The sequence below is a fragment of the Rhodnius prolixus genome, unplaced genomic scaffold, assembly GCF_049639745.1.
Source record: "Rhodnius prolixus isolate KJV_2025 unplaced genomic scaffold, Rpr scaffold_5, whole genome shotgun sequence".
NCBI classification, from domain to species: Eukaryota; Metazoa; Arthropoda; class Insecta; order Hemiptera; family Reduviidae; genus Rhodnius; species Rhodnius prolixus.
In genome coordinates, this window is record NW_027411624.1 from 32,949,603 (window position 1) to 32,975,845 (window position 26,243).

General features: G+C 31.3%; 2 protein-coding genes and 1 non-coding gene across 44 annotated transcripts in view; 2 read left to right on the plus strand and 1 right to left on the minus strand.

Annotated features, from left to right (window-relative positions):
• LOC141458524 (uncharacterized) overlaps positions 1-26,243 on the plus strand; it is a 158,182-nt gene that overhangs the window by 9,170 nt on the left and 122,769 nt on the right. For 37 of the 42 annotated variants that reach the window (XM_074136608.1, XM_074136598.1, XM_074136610.1 and 34 more), the window contains exons 1-6: positions 1,099-1,239; positions 3,212-3,372; positions 12,019-12,284; positions 17,956-18,051; positions 18,674-18,999; positions 24,199-24,318. The gene's annotated coding sequence lies outside the window, so the exon portion shown is untranslated. Of the gene's footprint in view, positions 1-1,098; positions 1,240-3,211; positions 3,373-9,217; positions 9,427-12,018; positions 12,302-17,955; positions 18,052-18,673; positions 19,000-24,198; positions 24,319-26,243 lie in introns of those variants that run through there. The other 5 variants (XM_074136622.1, XM_074136624.1, XM_074136602.1 and 2 more) reach the window with 4 other exon arrangements.
• Positions 549-20,705, minus strand: tll (nuclear receptor subfamily 2 group E member tailless). Its single transcript, XM_074136638.1, has 8 exons — positions 20,654-20,705; positions 8,696-8,777; positions 7,760-7,778; positions 4,636-4,771; positions 4,389-4,546; positions 2,966-3,085; positions 2,614-2,848; positions 549-1,235 (listed from the first exon to the last, which is right to left on the minus strand). The coding sequence occupies exons 1-8, from the start codon at positions 20,703-20,705 to the stop codon at positions 976-978; spliced, it is 1,062 nt and encodes a 353-aa protein (XP_073992739.1). The 3' UTR covers positions 549-975.
• On the plus strand, positions 14,194-14,266 carry TRNAK-CUU (transfer RNA lysine (anticodon CUU)). The gene has a single exon. It is a non-coding gene; the product is annotated as a tRNA-Lys (tRNA).

The following is a 26,243-nucleotide window of genomic DNA, read 5'->3' on the forward strand; positions in this document are numbered from 1 at the left end:
AGTGGAGAAATCTCTTTATAATTAAGGCACAATTTAAAAGAAGAGTTCTCATTAAAAAAATTTGTTTTTATAAGTGCCAATCACAGATTTAATTCTTACTTTTACAATTTAAAAAAAAAAAAAGTACAAAAATTATAAAAATATATTTACATTAATTTATCTATTTTTATATTTATTGAAATATTTTTTTTACAAATGAAAGTTAAAAGTTTCCTAAATTGTTTCTTTAAATATTTCGTTGAGATCATGCTTTAGTATACATTTTTATTTTATCACTATTACATTAATAATTTTCACTGGTCTATTTTACTTTTTGGTTTTTTAGAAATAAATTCTTTTACTTTTAGATGTGGTCCCGGTTTATACAATTGTCCTAGTTCTACTTTATGGGCAGAAGTGTGCGAGTAAATGGCGTAATTCGCTCTAATGGGGATCTGCAATTAATCCAGGCTAGAGCAATAAGAAAAGTGGATTTTTCAAAAAAAATTTAAGCTATCACTGAGGTTTGAGCCTAAAAAGTTTGATTGTACTCAAGGCGAATGCCAGCTTAGGTGAGTAAAAACTTGACGGCTAACCTAACCAGTTGTTAGTTTGCAAGTTTTTTAAGTATTAGAACAGGCTAGTTGATACGCACTCTTTGGTGTTAATTGAAAGTAAAAAGTAACAATAAAGGAATTTAGGCGATTTTATGGGCTTTTCTGTAATTTATATTTGCGTATTTGAACACTTTTTCTGGCACTTAGATGTATTTACAGTATTGAACTGCAATGCCCAAATCCCAGATGTAAGTGGTCTTCATATCTGGCAGCCCTCTCTCTCGAGCTTATGCAATTATTTTAAAACGAAGTAATTTCCTAATGAATGATCTTCATTAACATCCAAAAAAATTGGTCAATTGAATAAACTTTTCTCTTAATATACATATGATAAAAATAAATTTCTTTGCTAAAAATTTACATTAAAAACAAGCTTTTTTTATGGTCCATTAGATTTATACATATCGCAAATAATTCTTTCAATGGTGACAGGACCAATGGTTCTTCTAAAAAACATTTCCTCTATGGTTCTAGGTGATACAGAGCGTAGTTCTGGTAACGCCAGTAACAGTTTCCCAAGTCTATAAGGTTGATCTGGATAAGAAGTGCTTATGTATTTACTCAGAGCGAAACTGGTTTGGTCTTGTAAGGCGGCCACTCCGGCAACGTCGACTAAAGACTTGCCTTCACCTTCTAATGCTAGGTAAACAAAAATTATAATTAAAATTAATTAAAAATATTGTTCTAATAAGCCAAGGATTACAAATGAGTAGTGAGAAAAAAAATTATTATTTCTCTAACAGGAAGTAATATAATATAATTATTATTCCTCCTTGATAAGGGACCATACCTTACGATGCCTAAAAATCTTTAGCCTTACATCACCCCTCAGTGACAGTATCAGGAGTGTTTGAGATTAATGGGTTGATGACCTAGTCTTTGTTTGTTAAGGGGTGTTAACCCAAAATAGCTGCCCATGTCAGCCATTTTTAGAAACTTTTTGTGTATTGTATATAGTTGGTGGAGTTCAGTGTGGTTTTTTGTAAAATGAGATTTGGTTCGAATTCCCTGGGACGCCCAGGTTCCAGAGGAATGGGCTACCACCTTGTCGAGATGAACTACAGAATTAGGGAAATTACTGTAAATGTCAAAATGATTTCCTGAAAAAAATCATGAATCAGTGCTTTTAAAACTATTGTGGGCAATGCACTTTGAGTCGAAGAAAATATTGGTCCAATTTTTGAACATAATTTTTTTTAAATTATTATTATTATTGAGTAATAATATTATCCAATTTCTGTTTAAAAATAAGAGAATTTTCGACCAATTGATTTCTAGATTAATAAAGATATTTACATTTACTCGATAGTTCTTTAAATTTATTATGTGTACGGTTAACAACTGATTATTCACATTTTTATTTACTTAGACTTGGTACATATAAAGGTAGAGTAGTTGTGCAGTGTCGGTGAGTGTGATATGATTAACTCATGAATAAATAATTAATTGACATTAATATTGAAGTAATAGCATAAATAAATAAATTATAAAGGAGGGGCTACAACAAATACTGAAGGGTGTATTTTAATAATTGTACTGTATTATTAAATAAATAATACAGCTCACGTCACTTATAGAGGTTATTTACGATGTTAATTTTATTGTACTGGTAATCATCAAAACAAACAGGTTTGTAACTGTCTGCCAGACAGAGATCTGTATCAGTGTCTGATTAATTAATGATATACTCGTCTCACTCACGGAAGAGAATTTTTTGACTCATTTATTGAATTTATTTATTTATTTTAGTTTGTTTTACTATTCTTGTCATTTATTTTAATAAATTTCTATTCCTCATAATAACGCCATTTCCTAAGAGAGCTATCCTTAAAGCCACACTGAACTATTACTTGTATGGTTGCAATTGAGTGAATGAATTACAATTCTTTTTAGTTCTGGAAGTACGAGCAAGCTCTTCGCTGTCTTTTAGACTGCCACACCTTGCCGTTAATATTATTGTAAAACGTTTACATTCGAAAAACTCAAAATCGAAAGAAAAATGTCTAATACTACTTACCAGTTTTAAAAAGTAGAACAGCTCTGAGGCAGGCAAATTCATGGTGATCCAATGTTAGGCTTCTTAATTTTGCCAAGCATTCTTGAAATAAGGCAGCTTGGCGTATCAGAGAAGAAGGTTGAGCATCAACTGAAGTGGACCTTAGGGCTATTAACTGTGTGAGATCTGTTGGTGGTAAAAGTTGAGCCCAACCCAAAAGAAATAATTCTCGCCAACTTTCCTCTAATAGAGTTACCTGTAATCACGAGATCGATGCTTGGTTTTGATCTAACATGAAAGTCTGTGGTGTCCGATGACTTAAGTACAACAAATTTTATGAAAAACCACATCTAATATGATGCCGCCAACTTACTTGATCTTTCATATTCAGTGTAGTAAACGCTGGAACATGTCTTGCCCATCTTACGTTCATAAACAAAAGTCTAGCAGCTGTTTCACATATAGATTCAGGTTCGCTTAGCGCTTCAGTTTCCTGTTAACATTTTACAGAATATTCTGGTAGTCTATAAATTGCTTAACCTTTCAAGACTTATTGCAAACTTCTATGCATGTACAGAAAGCTGAATTTAGAATAATTATTATTTTATTAATTGTACAGAGAAAACGGACTCAGATGGCGTGGAAAGGTGGTTGAAAGGAAAGACCATTTATGAGGCGAAGAGGCAGGGGCAGCGAGCAAGAGGACGGCAGCGGACTATGTGGAAAACGCACTTCAGGGCCAGCTGGTGCCATTATGGAAGGAACCTCTTAATCCTCAAGGTGAAAAACACATCAAATTAAATGAGGAAAATTAGAACAATTCTTAAGTTTTTTTCAAATTAAGAATTTGTACAGATGTTAGTTGCCCTTCAATTAACACTACTTTCATTCCTGCCCTTACGTTACCTAAAATGAATTTTCATGGTTCTGTTTCATCGCAAAGAGGAGTAACATGTTAAAAGAAAATCTTTGGAAAATTTTTCAAAAAATGTTTTAAAATCAAGAAAATAATAAGTTGAATAGCATTAACAGAAGAGAGATTTTGATCGCTTACTTTTTGTCAGATTTTTTTGTAGTACCAAAACGAAATTTAGAAACCCCCTGCTAATTTTTGTTTTTGAGTTACGTGAACATACAAATCCACAGAGGACAGAGATTTTTTTTTTTTCTAAAAAACACTTTTTCAGATTCATTAGATCTCAAAATGAATAATCTCGATGAAAACTCAATTTTAAAACATTTGACTCAAAACTTCGTCTTTAAAAAAAATAATTTTGGATAGTCGATGATTGTGCCTTTGGGCGATCCTTTGGGTCCATAATGCTCGAAAGTATTACTCGGTAACTTGCAATTATGATTTTCAAATATTGAAAACACAACCAGTTCTAAATATTTTTAAAAGGAAATTACTAAGATTATATTATTGATAGTTTTAAAAATGTTGAGAGCAGTTTGTTAGACATTAGAGTGTCCGTTTATTTTACATTATGGCTGGAATCTCATGTGATCCGCTTGTAATAGGTTTAATAGAGATTATTCAACTTCAGAGGTTTCTGTCACTAACTCAACTTCAAGTCATAGAAAGAAAAAATTGATATAATTTCTACCTGGTCTTTTTTAATTAAATTGGAATTTCCCAAAGCCAAAGCGGAAATTCCTAAAGTAGTATAACATGTAAGTTTTTTCCTTGATTATTAATTTTATCGGTATCGCCTAACCACAAAAATGTTCTTTAATAAAAGGTGTAACTTTCCTTAGAGGTAGTTAGGTAGATTCTTAAAGGATAATGAACTTACCACGATAGATGGCGGAGGGTAGAAATATCGTTGTGGAGATGCTGATAAATTTGGCATAGTCAAGTCAGTAGGTGACGCAGAACTGCTTGGCTCTTCCTTCATCATCAAGATCTGCCGTCTTAAAGTAGAATTTCTAGGCCCTCGTTCGTGTTGTACAGCTGGTTTAAAAATGATTACAAAGTCAGTATTTTAAACTAATTTGGTTGTTAATCTAGGAAAAAAAAAACATTACTGTTTATCTTCTTACCATCTCTATTCATACCAGCTTCAAGACATTTACGTAATCTACAAGCCCGACATTGATTTCTATGGGTTTTATCTACTAAACAGGTACCATCACCTTTCGCTTTGCAAACATATTGTCTATTCCGGCGAATTGATCTCTGCAAAATCAAAATTTATTGGCTATTTAATTTAAATATGATTAAAATATATTTTCCTGAGGTTACATTAGTAAATTCAGGATGTGTGTTTTTTAAAAGGCAAAATATTCCAGCCTATTTATACCTAATAGCACATGCAATACTGCCCGTTCCCTTAAACGCTAAGACTCTTTTCCAACTGCTGTATGCAGTTTAAAAGCCGCATTTACAAAATGGTAATAATTGTGCTGAAGATGGATAGCCAACGCTGCCAGTGGATACTTGGAAGTCTGTAGTCCTTGGTGCAGAATAACGATTTAAAGATTTGAAATAATCTTATTTTTCGAAGTACTCCTTAAAAGAACCTTTTTTTCTTGGTTCTTAATGTGACATATTACAGGCGAATGGATGGAGTTTGTTTCGGTGTCACATTGTTTTGCTGCATAGATTTTTTATTGACAATTTTCGATCAAGCAGAGTTCATCAAAATTTGATTTGAGAAATGCTCAATCTTCATTGGATAATTTAATCGGGTAAATGAATTCCGAGTTAAAGAATTTGAAAGTTAAAGAAATCTTTTGGAAGTGATTGGAGCTACGCGATTCAGAAACCTTTTGCAATTTTTAATTAATGTCTCGCATCTATGGTTAAAATAAGCCGGTTTGTGTAGATTTTTAGACCAAGAAGAGAGTTGATCATTAAAATATGCAACAATGCAATAAATTCTTGAATGGAAATATTAGAGGATTTATTTAAAAACTATAAAACTTCTAAGTAAAAAGTTTGTAAAGAACACTGAGAATGCTACAAAATGCATGCCTTAGAAGATCTCCGCCCTATATTACTTTATTTTTAAATTTCACTTTAGAAAGTTAAATTAACAAATTTGCAAGCAAATGAAACTGAAGTAAAATTCCAAAGAAACAGGTCAGGGAAGAAGTTCTAATAGAAGGTCAGTTAGAGTGACGAACGTAAATTTGGATTTTTATCTGTATTTTAACTCACTTGTTTGACAATTTCAAACAGTGATTTAAGCTCTAGTTAGTTAACTTTTATTAAATTAATTTTAACTTTTATGTTGACTTCTTTTTCAACAGTGAATACTTTTATGTTTACAACTGATAGTTAAGAAAATGAAATAAATAAATAACGAAACTCGAAAACAATCAATAAGGAAGTTTAAGTTAAAATAAATATAATAAAAAATAGATTAAATGTCTCTAGTCGGTAGGGCTTCTGTTCGATAGAATGTTTATTGTGTTAATATAGGTTTTTATAGCCTACTCACATATAAATATGTTGATATCATTTAGTAAATATTTGTGAAACAAATAATCAGTAAACTAATTTAGTGTTTAATTCAACTTAAAGTTTATCTGTATCCCCGGGTTATATTCATGCATTAATATAAAATATGTAAATAAATTGAACAAATAAGTGATAGAAATGCAAATTATTCACTTCTATATTATACGTGTATTCTAACAGGATATAAATTTACTTCTTTTTTTTTTTATTACACATCAATTATTTGTTGCCTATGATTCTAATTTAAAATAGTGGGTTATTTCTGTATCGATCATTTATTAAATTAGTTTTGTGTCAATGTTTAAAAGATCTAGAGCTAGAAAATCAGCAAGTAAAACTCTCTTTTTACGTAAATCAGATGAGAAAAAAGAAATCCATAGTCACATAAAATATCTATTGAGTGCTTAATCGTAGAATCGCTGATAATTGCTTCCTATTCTGACTTACTTACATTTCAGATACTATATTTCCTCTTTTAGCAGTAGATAATCTGATTTTGAACTATTGGATTTCAGAAAAGATCATTCTCCAACATTGCCATACGTAAAATTTTTTAAAAATTTAATTATTGATTGAATCTGAGCCTGTACTTTTGTAATAAGTTCTTATAAACGGCCGCTATACCCAATAATTTATATAGGTATGCAAAATATTTATTAAGACTGTATTGCAGTAAAATATATATTGTAAAGTATTGACTTTTTTGTGTAAAATAATTATAGCCCTGAGCAATGTTGACAGTAGCTTCAGGGCAACTATGAGAGAGTCGAACAAATACAGAAACAAATCAAAGCGAGTATATTTTGTCATTAGAAAACAGATTTATTCCAGCTCAGTAATTTCCGATACTCGATATAATTACTGAAATGTTCCCTTCCTCACTCCCGGCGGGGGTAGATATTTCTGTTGCCATCTTTAGAGTGATTTTATTTTTGTCCTAAAGTATACGTGTGCCAACTTGTCGGTGCATAGGTCTCAAAACCTATTTAAAGTTGCCTAATTAATTTGAAGTTTTAAAACTCATCCCAAAAGCGTTCTAAAATGATAGAAAGTTATGAATTCCTCTTTTTTCGTCTATTTTGTTTTGCTTTCGTTCTAACTTCTTATTCAAGATACAGTTTCACCTATGTATACTCTTAGAATTAATTAAGGTAATACATTTTAATTTTATTTAACCTTGTATCATTCGGTTAGAGCTATTAATGTTAGATATGGCAAGTAGTACATAGTTTCTTCTAAATTTTGTTCACAAAAGTCGTGTAAGTCGTGAGCATTTTTTCGATTATTTTTTTATTGGAATGGTCCTTTGCCGAAGCAATGCTCTTTGTTTAAACCAACGCTGCTCTCTAAAAGAGTGAAGTAAATGAAACTGCCTCCATTTTGTTTGACTTTATCTCCAACTGCTAGTAGCTGTAATGTGAAATTTTAGTGAAGAACTCTGTCACTGATGTTATATTTTGTCAAAATAATTTTTCATTACACGTTTTGAATTGATCCTTTTTTAAATTATTTGTTTATAAGAATAGCCAAAGCAGAAGTGCCGAATTAAATGTGTTCGTGGTGATATAAGCCCGATCTGATAATAATTTATTAACGAATCGAACAAATAGTTTAGGTCTTTAAAAAAAGCCGAGAACTTATGTCTATTCATGAAATGCACTGCCTACTACCTACTAGGTACAAAAGAAAGGGTGCTCTTACCTTAAAGAAACCAGCGCACCTGAAACAGAGGAAGAGAATGTTTTAGTGAACAATGAACGGAATAATAGATGAAGGATCTAAAAGGATAAAAAAAATATGTATGCATGTATAATATGAAAAAGTTGAACAAAAAAAAAAAAAAAAAAAAAGCATGCATTTTGTAAACACTTATCTTTATTGACAGTTTTGAGTCAAAATTTTTGAATGGATGTTTATTAAGAACTATAAAATAAAAACTGAAGTAAACTGTACTACAAATATCGGAGATTAGTAATTGAGAATGACGTGTTAATTCGTACGGTGAAAACAAATCAAGAGTTTAAGAGGTAATGTTCATTGCTTTAAGAAGAGTATTTCCACATTTTTGTTCCACAGTTTCAGAAAATAAGTCATATTTTCGATTTTGAATTTGCAACAGAAGTTTTCGTTTTGCGGTCTCCTCCGTTTCAGGGAAATATTTCTAACAAAAGTTTTCAGAATTGCTTGGGTGCAAATATGTATCGAAAGCAGTTGGGCCTAAAGCCCTCTTGAAATATTGGCATTATTTTATTTTAATTACAACAATAACGTTCTTATTAAAATCAACTTTAAACAAAAAGGCATTCAAGAATTGAAGTTTACTTTATGAATAAAATATCTTATCGAGACGGTATTTTAACTAACACTTGAACCTCTTGAAAAATAATAATAATAAAGTAATCGCTAATTTTTTCAAGCGAGGCTTAACGTCCAGGTACCAAATTAGATGTCGTGGACGAGGGTGAAAGCTCATACTTAACTTTTACGTTTTTTTTCTAAAAATTAAAAAGAATCACACGCGGGATTCGAACTGGGGATTTCCCACTTACAAATTCACGTTTCATAACCTCTACAGCAACAGCTCTCCAAATAATCTTATTATTAATAATAATAATAAAAGAAAATCTTATTATTTACCCATCACAGGCGAAAATTCCGTAATGTTTTCCTGATGAATGATCTTGACAAACCTTACAAGGTATGTCATATAGTATTCGACCTGTAATGAAAATAAATAAATTCTATTAATAGTTCAACTATGAATTATTTTCATAAATATTAATTTAATGATTTTATTAAATCTTGCAATGTTTTAATTATTTACTCCTCTGGACGAGGAAGAAAAACTATTTCATAGTTTTAGTACTCGGAGAAAATATCGTATTTTCTTAACTTAAAATAAATAAAATTTTCGAATTCTGAGCAAGGTATATTAGTTTAGAGGGTATATAAAATTCGCAAAAACTCTTGATCGGACAGTTAAATTTGTCACGAAAACAACTCTCTTATTCACCAAATAGACATAATAAAATCATATAGAAAAATCAACTTATACGAGTTAAAAATATAAACAGGTAAAAAAACTAAGTGGCGAGTTGCAATAAAAACACAGTAGGTATGAATTCAGTCAATCGTGACCAGCTGATTATCAGGTGATAGCACCAATTAGATCGTGTGAACTATGGGTTAATGCAGGCGCATCTGTCCTGTCCACTCTGTGAGTTGAACAAAAAAAAAATTAGAGCTCTTTAAAAAAACGATTATAGTGAGAACATATGGCAGTTGCACCCACGTATAGGTATGTGCTAGAGATGACCACTTTATCCATTCGTACATTGGAGGTTCACATAGCACGGCTAATTTTAAAGGTTTGACATGACAGTTGCATTGTTCTGTGAGAAAATTTAGTTTCTATTATTATTATTATTTTTATATCGTTAGATTCATCAACTAATCATTATTAAATATTTCATCACGAGAAACACATTATGTGTACTACCTAATAATTAACTTATTATTGACTAATATTTATCTTTTGTAAATATAAATATTATATTTCCAATTCCAGACATACATTTTTAATTAATAAATATGATACATAGCTCTGAAGATAACCTATAAGTACCTAGGTCGGAAAGCTTAGCAAAAAAATAAATAAAAAGTTGTGGCTGAAATTGGCAATAATCTTTCTTACCTTCAGAATATTTATGTACATTAAGTTTATGCATTTTAAATATTAGGGTAGCCATAAAATTTGTTTAAATAGTGCAATTAACCCAGATCAATCACTGGCACTGAAAATCTACTCGTGCCACACTTGCTGGCACTTTTTATTGCCTTATTCTTAGTGCTCCAAGAAGCTTTCCTTCTTTACCAGCTCTGAATTCAGCCCACCTTAATCGTAAGGTGACCCGAGAGCCAACAGAAGAGCGGTAGATACTCTCTTCTTCGATGAAACTACATTATACTAATCAAATAGATTAGTTATTGATTCTGTTTCTTTGATAATACGTACAATCCAATTATCAAATGGAATGAATCAAGAGAAATCAGTGTTTGTAAACTTTATTTTTCTTTTTAATTTATACTCTCATAATTCTCACAATTAGTTAAAAACGTGAGAGGTTGTATTTTTATTTACTTATTTTATTTTATTTTTTGCTATAAAGATTAAATATAGAGTAATTAAAGACAACAGTATTTAAGTAAAATAAAAAGCAGACATATTTACTGTTATTTCTATTAAGTGATTGGAGTTCAGCGAAGTATTTTGTAAATGTTTACAAAAAAAGTTATGTCGGTTTTATTGTAAAAGTAAAAATAGTTGATGCCTGAAGGAAAATTGCCCAAAAATAACTCACCTAATTTAAATAAATTGCCATATATTAGCCATTCCCAGTAATATATTATTATTGAGGCCAAGGAAATATGAATTAAATATTTAAAATATATAGAACAATATATAAATCTTATGTACGGTAATAACACTAATTGAATTATTGGTTCTATACATAAGTCCAATATATAAACCAAACAATCTTCCTACTTATTGTTTTTATTTTAATATTAAAATATTACTTGACCTTACTTTTTCTATAAAATATTTTATCAGCCCCTTAATCGCTCTAATTTATATTTACCATTGTTATTCAAAAAATTTTTTATTTGTTTTACAGTAATTTAATATCCAGTTATCTAATTATATATTATAGAGATTTATTTTTTTTCTAAATTCAGATTACTTCTCAAGATAATTTTTTTTTTTATCACTCGATAAACAAAATCAAAGCTATTTCAAATCATAGGCTCTGAGATACTTAGTCTCTGACTTTTTTGTATTCTGGGCGCATCATGTGTGTTCTATTTTGTGCTTGCTTTAGTCAACGCCCAAGAAAAACCTATTTGAAAAATATTTTTAAAAAACAAAACTATCTACAAACAACTATCAAGAAATATGATGTTTAATGTGAAAACGCAAACGCTTTCCCTGTCTACTTAGTTTCGAAACTGTAATTAGCTTTATACATCGATTTACCAAATCTTTCATCATTCCAAAATAAGTTGCTGTAACAAAATCATTGAAGAAACCCTTCTGTTTCATTTTTTCAGATCTTAAATTTAATTTTAATGAAACCTTTCATTCACTCAGTTAATTACGCCATTAATAGCAAGAACTTTTATTCATTTATTTATTATTTATTCTTATTTATGTTGTAAAACGTGCTCTATACGATTGCCAATATTGCTATATCAATAAATATATTTTTTCAGTATTTAGGTTTACATTTGGTAATTTTGATCTACCAATCAAATCATCAATACTCTGATTAGTTTCAATAACTTTGGCAAGTGATTGGTGGTGATCACTTAATAATTCCTGTATCTTAGCCTATTTCGCTTTCTGAACTTTCTGAATCCGAGGAAGGGATATTACTTAAAAAGAGACTTCTGAATATGACGGTGACGCTGCAATGTAGTGGTTAATGAAGCAACACTTCTTTGATTTTATAGATTGTAGCACGCATGCGAGTTAGCAAGTCTAGTGCGAGGCGGAAACTTGAGTGAAGTAGAAATTTCTTCAACAAACTGATTAATCTAATTCAAATCTAATCTTTGAAGATATATGAAAGTTCTAAACCGGTCAGAGATACAATAAACATGCGTGATATGATGGATAAAATTCCAGCCCTGCGAATCTAACCACTTTTCCTACATATTTAGTTCTGCCTAAGGGTATTTATGACAAGCATATCCCTTTACTTCATACACTAACTATACGATATATAATCGTCTAATTAAAAATTTAAGGCTATCATAAATGTCAAATAGAATGTGTTGATGTATTGATAATATTTGTAATTTTGATTTATTAAAAGTCTTCTTAGTGATATCTTAGAAGCCATAAAGTTTTCTCCTGAGTACTTAATTATTATTACTGATATTATTTTTTCTAATTGCAGAAAGAGGACTAGAAAAAAACATTTTGCCGTCACAAAAGAAACCTTAAAATGAGACCAACTCAAGACTTAGACCCGTCGAAGAATTGTTGGAAGAGCACCGGATGAGCTGTATGGCCATATGTCCAAAACGCCATCGGAGAGATTAGGAGAAGGAATAAAAAAGGCAGAAGGGAAGTGGGCCAGAGGAGTGGCATCAGTTGGCTCAAGATTGAAGTCATGATCAAACTGTTTAAGGATTCTTACGTTACAGATATGCGGAAGATTGGGTAGGTTAAGTAACAAAGTAAGAACAATATTAAACAAATTCTGATTCACTAAAAAAAGAAGAAGTTAAAATTCCAATTAATTTTATGCAAACTAGAATATTTAAGCAGACCAGTGTCTCCTCACTAGGCCTTCATTACTTTGGTGTAATGCCGCTTGTATAACGGCACGTTGGTTGTATATTTAGAAGCGATGAACCGTATTTAACTCTTACAGAATGGGTAGGTACATCAACCCATATGTAATACTGGGTCCTAGAGTTGTGCCTATATTAGTTGGTTACCCATTGCAGCCGGCCATCAAAAACTCTATAGGAACAGGTCAATCACCACCCTGGCGTTGACTAATTATTACATAGATAGCATGCTTTCAGATGAAAGGTTTATATATACATAGAGGTCCCCTTGTTAGTTAAAAAGCTTCTTTTAGCTTCTTTGTGGGATTTGTGGCTTATATACAAAATAAATATTTCCGGCTGGCTTGACGTGCATTATTATAATTGGGATGGTATAATGCCTCTTTTCATATTACCCATTATAGTTTTGTTAAATATATTTAAATAAAGCTCCTATTGTTAAATAATGCCATTTTACAACACTCATTGGAGAAAAAGCGTTGTGATCAAGTCAAATTTTGTGCATTCCCAAAAAATACTTGTTTTGAGTTCGGAAACCCTAGAGTGAAACAACCATAATTTTACAGCCTAAAAATGTCCGGTGTTAGAATTGAAATGTATTAATTTTTGCTATTAAGACAAATAATTCCAGTAGAATGTACATTCTTTGATATGCATTCAAGTCAAAAGTTTCAGAGCTTTAGAAATTACCCTCATTAAGGACTAGAATACAGTGCCTAACAAAAGCAGATGGTACTTATTTCATAGAGAAGGGTGACCAAAGAAGTAAGGGGAATGTACAGAGCTGCAGTCACCTAGTGGCTGGGTGAATCCAGTTGCAAAATCTTAAAAAAGATCTTTAAACATCAGGTTAAGTTAGAAGTAGTTATAAAGCCGGAGGTAGTAACTGAAAAATTCTTTTAAAAACTACCTAAGAAGTACCATTTTTGTATTTCAAGACTTTTTAAATAAGCTCCTGGTGTTATACAAAGTGAATTTAAGTTTGAGCAATTTTGATTGTTAAATCCTATTTTTTTCAGAATCGTACTCATTTTAACATAAAATCTTGACAGAATCATAAAAATTAAAATTAAGCATTCCAATTAAAATGTTTAAAACAAGGCATACTCGCAGATTTAGTTATTACTTTCTCTTAGAAGGTTTGCCAATGGTGTATGTAAATTCTGATAAACAAAATACGCCCTAATATACAAAGTATATTACTCGGCTTTTTCATTTGTTTTCTAATTCCAACTTAGTATTCTAGTTTCTATTTTTCTTTCATTAGTTTGTTTGATATACGTATATTGTCCTTATAATGTATATAATATGAAACAATAGAAGGTGCGTGTCGGACAAACCAAAATTGAATAAAATATTGATAAATTAAATTTTTAGGTGTTTAAAATAGAAGTCATTAAAACACATTGCTTCAGTAGTGGGAATGACACTACTATTAATAGCCATAGTTGGAGTGACACTACTATTAATAGCCAATCTCATGAGGTGTAACGAGTTTCATTGCATATATTTGTGAAGATTTCAGAACAAACATACAATTAAACACTTAATAAATAAATGAATTTACTTCATCCCATTGATTATAAAAGTAATTCCCGAAAAAAGAAGACAGTGGGTTTGGTTTAAATTATAAAAATAATATTACAATAAAAAGTTATTCAGTGTTACATCTATTTTATTAAAAAATTGTGAATTTAGTATTTTATACAAAATAAAAAGATTGGCTAAATTTACTACATAATTTTGAGCTAAAAGCAAGTGTAGCCAGATCACTAGCCCGGCTAGCTCAGTCGGTAGAGCATGAGACTCTTAATCTCAGGGTCGTGGGTTCGAGCCCCACGTTGGGCGCAAATATTTTACTTTGCAACCCTTATGGTTTGTGGTTAGTAATTAAGCTTGAAAACTTATTTTACTACTAATTCTTTATATTGTTTTTAGAGGGGAAGGATCGTGCCACTGACCTAATATATATATTTTTTTTGTCTTTGAATAGTTGAACTGAATAAAAGACTACTACAAATGCTTATTTTTTCATTGCGGGTTTTAGGGACGTATTGGCGGCTCTCCGGGCCTTTCTTCAAGTACGTTGGTATTAACCCAGTTATCAATTTAAAATTACTGACCTCTAAAAGTTGAACGAATATTGTATCGAATAAATTATGAACGAGTAAGCATTACTACCTCCGCTAATGGTTTTAAGTGAAGTTTTTAATGACACTAAGCAAGCATCATTAAGCAGTAAGCAGGCATCAAGTATCATTTCAATTTGAATCATTTTCGGGTGAAAAATAATATTAATGAACTGGAGGTATCTCCTAAAATAGTTTTAAAGAATTCCGAATGTAATGTAATTGATTAACTAAAAGGGCTTCTTTATAGAATAATTTTTTTTCCGACGATTAGTGACTTTCTATATAGCAATTACAACAAATGTATTTCAAAGAATCATTTTCCTGGGCAGTTTTCCATTCATTGGTTTTTGGGAGTTCTGGATATCCTCTTCCAACAAGAGTATATATTAGGAGAGAACTATAAGTAAAAAAATTTTTAATTTATTACCTTGAAAAGTACAGTTATAGAAAGAAGTCAGGTGAGTGTTCATTTTTTACTCTTACTGCTCTTAAGAAGATATGTTGCAATCGCGTTTCAACATATATATATATATATTTTATATATTCAGTAAACCAGTCCTAAAGTTAATTATTACAGCATCTCTCTAAACAGTGATTTACTAAATCAGAAAACTAGATAATTTGTTCACTCCTTGAGTACACTTTACCGTAAGCTACTTTAAAACTATAGTTTACATTATTTTATTAAAGTTTACGTTCCCCAAGTACCATTACTAATAGCAGTGCATAAGGAAATATTGTTGAGCATGTAGGGCCGCATTAGGCCCCTCTTAAAAGAAAAAATAAATAAATTAACTTGAACTATAGCATTGAATGGGATCTTAATAGTTAGTGGTGAAAAGGACCTGCAACTTCCGGTTTATTTCTATGAAAAGGAAGTGTGCAAGTGCTCCTTTCTTTCCAATGAAGACTTCGATGATTTATTCGACGTAATGATGATGATTTACATAAAACCTTTTTACATTTTGTTTTTATACATATATAGCTTTACTCTAAGTGTGGTTTTAGGAACTTATGGTTTTATTAATTATACAACAATAACGGGAATCAAATAAGTTAATTTTAACAAATTCGAGCAAAATGGCGTGACGGTGAAAGTGAATTTCTCGAAAGGTTCTTTCAATTTTTCGTGATTGTCTCGAAAACTTTAATTAAGTAATTCCTATTTTTCCAGGCGAGCTTTACTCCAACTACCAATTAGGTATCGTGGACGAAGTCAACTAGCAACCTATAAAGTTTTTCTTTATTATTAAAGTTTTCAAATTAAACATTAAAAAGAAGCCAAGGCCTAGACCTGGAATCGAACCTAGTAGCACAATACACCTTAATATTTATTAAATGCTGGTATCAAAGGCTACTTGTTTGTACCTTTTTTTTGTTATAAAATTCTTGTTTGTTTTTGTTTGTTGTATATTTAATATTTGTGAGAGAGAATTAAATATATTGGCCAAATCTCAAGTTAAAAGAATTTTCGATTGACAGTTGTGTGATGAAAGTCATTAAATAAATAGGCTCAAGTAAAGACGTATAGTTTTTGTTTTTGTTCTTTTCATGAAAATTGATATAATGTAGGGTTTCATGCTTCTCATTAATAATTTTTATTTACAAAAGACAACAAGAATTGAGTAAAAATTTGAAATTTAAAGAAACCTTAAGAATTTTAGTGAAAAAAATTATTCTATAAAAATATAAGAAAACGAGGATTAATTGAATGGTATCTGGATTACATAATTGATGATAACAGACCACGAATTTTTAAAAAACGACCGTTTCTGATTAAATTAATGATGCGTCCAACTTTATACACGACCATCTGGCGATCTATGGCATCCCATATCGCACCGCACATCCCTTGTGTAGATAATTATCGTAGATGCTCCAGTTCCCACACTGTTATTTTATTTTTTTTTTTCAATGTTTTCACTTTTAGGGTGGAAGAGTCCACTACCAGATACGTAATTTTACACAAACTACCTGCTATTTTTGTTTTGTTTTATTTATTAGCCGGGGAGTTATTTATATCAGATGTGTTAGTTTTTAAAGAGTAGTAGGGATCGTTACTGATCTATGGGAAAAATTACCCTTCTCACTAGAGGAGTATTACTTTACTATAGAAATGGTGACCAATTATGGCGGATTTTTACCCTACTGTTGGTCCGCATCCCCACCTATTTCTCTCTTTAGAGGAAATCTATCCATTACATAGACTGACCATTAATGGAATATGGAGAACAATATTTCTTCCTTGGCAATGCATTTATTTGGGGCAGAAAAATACATATGCAACTGACACGTTATTTTTTTTTTGTTTATCTCTATCTTTATCATATTGTTTCCTTTTGCTACTCTTATCGCTTGTAGGAGGAAATATTGCTATCATTTTGATTTTTTTTTTTTGTTATAAGTTTTCACTGTTGGACTCCTTTGAGGTCTCATGTGAACGAAATTGTAACTATTGTTTACTCTCTCATCTCTCATCTCAAAATCTGCCAAACAATGAAAATTGCTTCTTCTAATTTCTTAATGCACACTAATTGCATTCAAACAAATTTAAGTCCTACTTTTCTTGTTTTAATCGTACTTCATACAAGGGTATCTTCTAAAAAAGGAGATAGTTACTTTCCTCTAAATGCCTGCAGTTATGGTACTGACATCTAAGCAAATTTTAAACTTAAGTGGCTCTTCATTGACCGTCTGGACAAAGACAGTAGAACAAGAGAAACATACCCGGTAGCGTTGATTGGATATGTTTAGCAGAACTTCTATGATACGGGGAGTGTTTTCTTTGATTTACCTAGTCTGTACAACATGCTAAATCGGGAATGGACTCTGAACGAAGATAGATGTCCAGAAAGAGTGATTATAAATCCCTAATTATTGTTAGCTAAAAAAAAATCTAGTTTGGCTCGTTTTTGTTCTAGAGTTTGAGTGTATTACGTATTTAGTCAACTGAAAGGTTACAGTGTGCGTTTGAATGAACGGTTGAGGATTTGCCTATTGATTCTATTTAATTTGTAAATGAAGCGGCTACAAAGACAAATTGAATATGAACTAAAATGCATATTGCGACTCCCTCTGCTCGTAGAATGTATGCTTCGTACTGTGTGCAGTGTTTACCTGCGAGCTGATAAAGCATAATGAAACCTGTATTCCGTGAATATTACACGTAAAATAATTGTTTTTGCCGGGATATCCGCAGCGAAGCTAAAATCCCTGGGGGAAATGACTGGATCAGTTTTCCCCTAAGGAAATTGTCCAGGATATGCTAAACCAAGCAACTGCCCCTCTGCAAGTTTTGTATTGCTGCTGTGTAAGCGTAAGGTTGCTTTTTATTCTGAGCCAGGATACAAACTAGGGCGCCAAAATCACTTTCTATGGAAAACTAACATTTTTGTTTTGTTTTAGGCTGATGACGTAGGACATTATTAGGTGGACAAAATGACGGCACTACACTGCAGAACACGACGCTTATATCAATGTCAACTAAACATCCATTTAGAGGTAAGTACCAATAAATGTCTCAGATCTATTAAATCAAGAGTAAAATTACTCTGGGATGAAAGTTAAAACAGCAGCCATCCCTGAAATCTCTAATATATTTCTTTTAAAAAAAGAGGTTAAAATGAATTGCTTTCTTGTTCTTCCAGCTCTCAGGGAAGAACAAGAACAAGATTCTTAGGGAATCAGTTCATTCCAAATAAATCAAGATGCCCTAGGAAATACATTGCACTTTATTTAATATTTCTTATTGAGTGCGGTAGTACAGGATTGTATATGCTCTGGTCTTTACTTAGCGCAGTCTAGCGTCTTGAGCGTAGTGATGGCCGAAAGTCAATGGATTTATATATATAAGATTGTTTGTTAAGGATCTTGGTTCGATCGTTTTTAAGTTATTGCTGGAATAATATTCGTTGTATTTCCAAAGTTTACTTTATTCGATTTACTAATAGAGCATAGTCTTATTCTGTGCTTTTATGATTTTGGTATACGATATGTGGTCTAATCATAATTAAAATTAAATAATTTACTGTATAATTGACCTGAATAATTTCTTCAAATTGGTTATTGTTCTGCTTTTATAGGATCTATATGATTTATTTTATTTATTCATTAATGTTTTCAGGTATTTATTCGAGGAGTTTTGGGCCAATATATGTGCAAGGCTTCTGGCGAGCAAAAACCTTAAAGAATTTTATGAGCTATCATATGTTGAAGACATTAAAAAGCTTTATCACAAGTCGGAGGAATTATTTAGTTGGTAGCGCTGATCGATTGGAAGAGTACGCACTTCCTCCTCAGATGTTGGAGTGTTTCTTCGGGAAAAGAAGAAAAAAAGTGTCCGCGAAAACAGGATGATCTGACAATCTAGTCCTGATAAACTGATGAGCTCGGGATAAAGGACAAAGATACATGGAGTTCGATGGAGACGTTAAAGTAATTGTTAGCTGAGTAAGTACTTTATTGTTTTAATTAACCCCCATCTAAATTTGAAGACATTGATATTTACATTTAGGAGCCTCCACAGAGAAAACGCTGACCTCTAGAAAAGTGTTTTCTTTGTAGACCATAGTGCCTTTAATTGGGCCGCTAATTGTAGAGGCTGATAGGAAGTCAAATCGAACTGCTTTTATTCTTATCATAAACCTCCGGCGGTAGATCCAGCGCTACGTTAATAATATTAAAATATAAAATTAACAATAATAATATAAAATTTATATATGCAAATATTACTAGAATTTCATTTTTTCATTTGTCTAGTTTTTTTTTTATTAAAAAAAATATATATTTATTGCTAAAATTAAACTAATCAAAGCAGTGAATAATTTATTACCCGTTAGAAGTGCATTAATGTTTTTCATACATGCGCTGCAATTAATGGCGACGCATACAGGAAATAAAGGAAAAACCAATGAGTTACTATGCATATATTCTTCCAAAATTAATTTGCATTTTTAAATTGTGAATGAAATGATGTTTAACGAAAATTTTTATAAATTTGCTAAAGATCAAGAGAAGTATACTTTCCATTTTTAGAGATGTATGAAAATAGCTAGCCGTACCATTTAAATTACTAAATCAAAGTGGAGGGCACATAATCTATTCATATTTTTTTAAGAAATAAAGACTAGTAGTTTGATGTGGAGCTCGATTGGTGATCTTATTTACATTGGTGTTATAACCAAAAATACAATACCCCTGGTTAGTGAGTCGTATTTGTTTTTGGGGCTGTTAGAGTACGTTAGTTCTTGTATTTAAGATAGAATACACACAGTAGAGCACCACTTAGTAGAGTAATCAGAGATCTTTAAGAATCTATGCCCATAGATGAAGACACGCATTGCTGTAAAAAAGTTCTTTTACATTGATATGTTTACAACTCCGAGGTTAAACATTCATTGTCTCCAAAATTATATATAATCTTACGTTGCGGAACTTGTGCTTCAATTGTTGTTTCTTAGGTAACTGCAATTAAGTGAAACAACCATAAAGTCATGGCAAAAACAGTATTCGAATTTCTAGAATCCTGATATCCAAGTATTTACAATGATGGATAAACTTCTTTTTTTGTTGACATTGACTTGCTAATATTAATAATCAACAGGTATTAGTTTGAATTATACAATTTTAAAATATTTCTTCTAAAGTTATTGGGAATTAAAGTTAGTGCTAAAATAACTGAGATTAAATAAAAACGCCAGTTTATTAGTTAGAATTTATTGAACAATTTCTTTTTAACTCGTGTATTGTAAACCTAGGTAATGAAATTGCTTTAGTTTTAAACTTTTCTTTTTATGTGAGTGATAATTCTCGATATTTTGCTTATCAAACCTTATTAGTTCTGAATTATTTCAAAAATTTAATGATTAACCCTTACAATTCGATAAATTTACATTCTCGACGAAGAACTGTCATTTTTGTATGTTACTTAATAAATTCCATCAACCACTTATTGCGCATTACATGTTCATTGAAATCTTTCTGTCTTCGTATGACAGCCATCTTACTTGCTTTAGAGATATTTTTTTTTTTTTTTTTTTTCAGAATTAGTTCTCTAACACTTAACTTTTGAATTGTAACCTTAAAAAAATTATTATGAACTTACTTGATGTTCCTTGCAGTTTTGCATTTAACGAGCTATGGCCCATTTGCTCCATACTGCGCGACCAAAACATATAAATATCACTGGCTGAAAATACCTTTTAAAAAAGACAAAATGAAAACATAAAATAAAACCTCTTGGTCCAAACCAATTTTTTCACCCCCTAACTGGCTGACTTATCAGCTTAATACTGACTCTAGTTTAGTCAGTCAGTGACTCTAGGGTGCAATCACCCCCTAAATGCTAACACTTGATTGGTTAGCCGACATATAATTTAGCTCCGCCTACTTGACTAATAGTGGGGGGTTGATTTTTTTTTTCTTTTTTGCTTTTTAGGATGTCCTTTACAAAAGGGAAGAATACATCCCTCTCTACCAAATAAACAAGCTCTTTTTCTCCCTTCAGTTGTGCATCTTTCAGCTCTTGAGATTCTACTGTACTATACCCGACTTAGAAATCTCTTTCCCTTGACTTAGGATTTACTATTATGAGGGATGCAAGAAATCAAAAGGATACATTAACTAAATAGTAATTCTCTTTCAAGGAGGATTTGAGGCCAATTTTGCCTGAAACACAGGACATCAAGTTTGAAATTATTCAAGATAAGAGTGTTGCTTATTAAAAAAAATAAAAAATACTCAAATATCTCTTACTAACTTTAAACAATGTGTAAAACCACATCATTAATCGAAATGAACTTTAATTTAAGGCTACCATATTTTGTCTCAGAACAAACCTAAATAGAAATTTCCGCAAAAAATCATTTAAATAAAAGATTAGATTCAATATTTGTAATGTGTATACAAAGTTAGGGCGTTTGTGTAGTGATCAAGAGCGTGGCTTTGTAAGTGGGAGATCTTCAGTTCGAATCCCGAATATGACTACTTTTTTTGTTTTTGGAAAAATTGTTTTTAGTAAAGTATGAGCTTCCGCTCCCGTCCACACCTAATTGGTTGTTGGGCGTTAAGCTCTGCTTGAAAAAATAGGCGATTAATTTACTTACTTCACTATGCAAAGTTTAGAGCAATCATAAGAATCATTTTTGAGGGAACCTCAAAAATTGGAAGTCTATTTAGTAAGAAAGTATTTTATATCTAGAAATTTCATGCTCGGTATTTTAGCAACAATTTAACTCTTCTTAACTGTAAAAGTGATTATTAGATCTTAAAGTAAATCGAAATAGCACCTTAGAGAGAGCTTCATCTACTTTTCATTTTTGGTATTCTCTTTTTACACATACCACTCGCTTTAAAACATTTTTTGCTACTGAAAAGACTGAAAAATATGTACTTTTGTTGAAGACCTTACTTCAAAAATCAGAAACAATCAGAATACTTCCTCTTAAAAGTGATGGCTAAGAGAAATTAGTAGACTGAGTGCATTAAAATACAAAAAAAAAAACGCTAAAATTTTAAGAATTTAGTTTTTTATTTAGTTAAATTTTTTACTAACTTGAAGGCCGAAAATTGATATATTCCCTCAATAGTTAAAAATCTTATTTTTAAGTTACGCTCTTTTCTCAAATAAGATTAACTAAATTGAACTTCAACTATGACGAATTGTTCAAATCCAAATAGGACAATTGGTGTACGCAATATACCTGTCAGTATCTGGGAGGTCCTACATATCCACATGTTTCATGTTGGTTTAAGAAGGTATCCATCTTGAACCTGCAGACAATAAAATTTGTGAGAAAGTTTTAGTTGTAGGACATCTTTCTGTTACCTAACCTATTAATCTCTTTGTATTGAATGGTAGAAATATTTATTTATTTTTAAATTTTGGATTGCAAAGAATTGTGTAAATTGTATGCCCTTTTTTTCCTGGTAGTTAAAGAAGTTCCTATTATATACAGGTTGTACAGACCAAAGTGGAAAGAATTCTACTGAGTATTATTCTGCACTTTTACTGTAGACTGTTCAGTTTCAAATTAATAAGTTTTAAAAAAAACTATTAGTAAACTTAAATCTCGCTAGCGTTCTTGGAGTACTATTTATATTGAATAATTCCTAGTTCGCTGATTGCAGAATGCTACTACTTCTGTTTTGCTATCACTTCGGTTTACAAACATGGTAGTTGACCCTAAAGTATGAATGAATGAACTGGAATCTATGAGTTGTACGTCACAGGCAATTTGAAAATTGAGAAAATGAAATAGTAGTAATTGGATTCTTTTTTGAAATTTTATAGTTTTACTAATGTCCGAACTGATTAAGCAGTAAAATTGGAGAACTACAGTTTTGTTTTGTAAGAGAGAGATAATAAATAAAATATTTTACCCTCTTATTAACACTTCCTAAATGTTAATAGAGAGAGTGTTTTAAAAAGGAGCTGTTACTTAAAGTTACCCTCTTCGTTACTGCAGTTACTGGGGGTACTTGAAGTGGACTGGTACGATCGACGACAAACGTTCACTGCTAATACCTTTTTTTTTTTCATTGTCATTATTTATAAAAAATCTTTTGCGAACAGAGTATATGACAAATTTAGTAAGTCTCTCCTTTGTGAAGACTAGTAATAGGACAAACTTCAAACAGGAATTACGTGGTGTTTTCTGTGCACATATTTTTTTAGTTAGCGTTATTTCGATTATTGATCTTTATTTGGAGAAAATTTATGAATATTTTGTATAATTCTTTAGATTCTTTTTATTAAATGCCTACCAACAAATAGAGAATATTCTAAACAATGAGATCAGATTAATGATTACTTTTATTAACAAATCATGTTGGTGAAGACCAAAACTAAACTGCACTATAGAAACCCATTGCCAAACTACTTACCCCCAACGAAGAGATTCTCCTACACCTTGAAAATTCTTTAAGTTTTGACCAAATCCTCATCCTTATTGGCAACTTTTTAAGGTTAGCCAGCCTTAAATAATGGCTAGCAAATGATTAAATGGTTATATTTGTTGTCTGTTGTTTTTTGAGGCGCCCGGAGCTGACTCATAGCTCTTTCCAAATATGAGCTTTAGAAGCTCCTAGGGAAGATATCTGAGGCAGTTAGCTGGAATCCAACCCTGTACTTCCATGGGTACATCCTGAGCACCCATGGAGTATTAAATTTATCCTTTTTTTGTTCGTTCATTATACATTAAAAAAATAATGGAAGTATTAATCTTGGAACATAATGATTCACTTGTTGGATCAGATAAGATCGTTGTTCTCTTCTCATTACTGAGACAAATTTTACTGGCATTTGCAAAAGATGGGATATCAAAAACTGAGGAAATGCTAATGAAATTTGTTGTCTAAGTAGCGAGAGTTGAGTTCAAAAATAAAAAGAGGTAATCTTTGTAATGTTGATGAGTAGAGCTGGATGTTCATTAAAGTCTCTGCTGACCAACACAACTTCAATGGCTAATTCTTTAAAGAAGGACATAGTATTTAGATTTAAAAAACAATTAGCCAAACATTAGCTAAAAAGATTTAAATTAATCTATAATCGATGATATATCTAATCAAAGTAACAAAATCTCTTCTAATTAATTAAAAAATTGCTAAAAAAAATGAAAAATGGAGCATTAAACCATTTGATGTTTTCAGGCCCGACTGGATGGTTATGGATGGTTTAGGAAAGAAGAAACGAACAAAAACCAGTGAGTTAAAATCTTATGACGCCTTCTATCCCAAGGAATGGCTGTATCTTCTACAATTTCTAAAGAGGTACCAAAACTTCCCTTACCACCATGTTGTCAGAATCAATGGTGCCCCTACTAGTTTTTTGTCCCATATTTCTCTGGTAGATTATAAACGTCAACACTTGAACGATAATGTTCCCGCTGGTCTCTACTCAAGCTTCTTCGTGATCGGAGTAGTTTTTTTTTTATAAATCACTAAACATTTTCATGTTAGGGCATTCTGGCACAGTTCAACAATAGAGACATCAGTTTTTTTCTCTCTCACTCTATCTCCACTATGTCTATATATATATAATCGTATTGTTCCTACTTTGTAAGGCATTAGCTGTCAGTTTTTGTTGGGATAATTCAAACTGTCTTTAATTGTTCTTGTTGCTTTTGTATGTGATTCTTGTGGCTCAAACTTTTTAGCTTTTCGTTGCACTTTTATATTTTTAAAGATTGGAATGTATTTCTTCAGTATGTTAAATATCTCCATTAAAAGATTATTTTTTTTTTTAATCATTGAAATTATGACCAAGATCAAATAGAGTTAATGTTCTTAGAAAATGAAAATATCCGAAATATTCATGAAAAAGTCAACGAAAATTCTGAAAATAACTATTTCTAGACACATTTCCATTAGCAAATGATACCTCACATGTGCAAATTTGAGCTAAAATTACTTGCATTTAAAACATTTTACCTAGAACTTATTCTTTTGAAATTTTTAGGAGTTATGTAATCACTGAAATGCGACTTGTAAAAACTCATTGACGATACGTTCGTTTTTAGTTCTTGCATTCTTTTAAATCCATAGGGACACATAATTCTAAAATATTTTCATTAACATGGCAGTTCTTAATTGAAAAGTTTTTCAATTGTAGTACAGAATTCCAGGTTTGTACCTGTATTTATAAAGGAGATATCAGGTGATAAAGTCTAGGAGTTTTGCATCTCCTTCATTTTTCGAATTGCTGTATCTCGTGTCACATTAGTGTTAACTCTGCAAAAAGAAGTACAATTGTAGTACTCGTTTACCTCTACAATTGTACAGAATTCCAGGTTTCTAGCTGTATTTATAAAGAAGATATTAGGTGATAAAGTTTAGGAGTTTTGCATCTCCTTCATTTTTCGAATTGCTGTATCTCGTGTCACATTAGTGTTAACTCTGCAAAAAGAAGTACAATTGTAGTACTCGTTTACCTCTACAATTGTAGTACTCGTTTACCTCTACAATTGTAGTACTCGTTTACCTCTACAATTGTACAGAATTCCAGGTTTGTAGCTGTATTTATAAAGGAGATATAAGGTGAAAAAGTTTAGGCGTTTTGCATCTCCTTCATTTTTCGAATTGCTGTATCTCGTGTCACATTAGTGTTAACTCTGCGAAAAGATGTACAATTGTAGTACTCGTTTGCCTCTACAATTGTACAGAATTCCAGGTTTGTAGCTGTATTTATAAAGAAGATATTAGGTGATAAAGTTTAGGCGTTTTGCATCTCCTTCATTTTTCGAATTACTGTATCTCGTGTCACATTAGTGTTAACTCTGCGAAAAGACGTACAATTAGAGTACTCGTTTACCTCTACAATTGTACAGAATTCCAGTTTTCTAGCTGTATTTATAAAGGAGATATTGGGTGATAAAGTTTAGGCGCTTTGCATCTCCTTCATTTTTCGAATTTCTGTATCTCTTGTCACATTAGTGTTAACTCTGCAAAAAGAAGTACAATTGTAGTACTCGTTTGTCTCTACAATTGTACAGAATTCCAGGTTTCTAGATGTATTTATAAAGGAGATATTGGGTGATAAAGTTTAGGCGTTTTGCATCTACTTTATTTTTCGAATTGCTGTATCTCGTGTCACATTAGTGTTAACTCTGCAAAAAGAAGTACAATTGTAGTACTCGTTTACCTCTACAATTGTACAGAATTCCAGGTTTGTAGCTGTATTTATAAAGGAGATATTA

Bases quoted from the DNA above. Each gene is read 5' to 3' on its own strand.
- tll (XM_074136638.1), bottom strand. From the start codon at position 20,705: ATGGAGCAAATGGGCCATAGCTCGTTAAATGCAAAACTGCAAGGAACA. The intron at 4,547-4,635 runs GTAAGAAGATAA...TTTTTAAACCAG, and splicing joins AGCTGGTATGAATAGAGATG to CTGTACAACACGAACGAGGG. The intron at 2,849-2,965 runs GTAAGTTGGCGG...TCGTGATTACAG, and splicing joins CACTGAATATGAAAGATCAA to GTAACTCTATTAGAGGAAAG.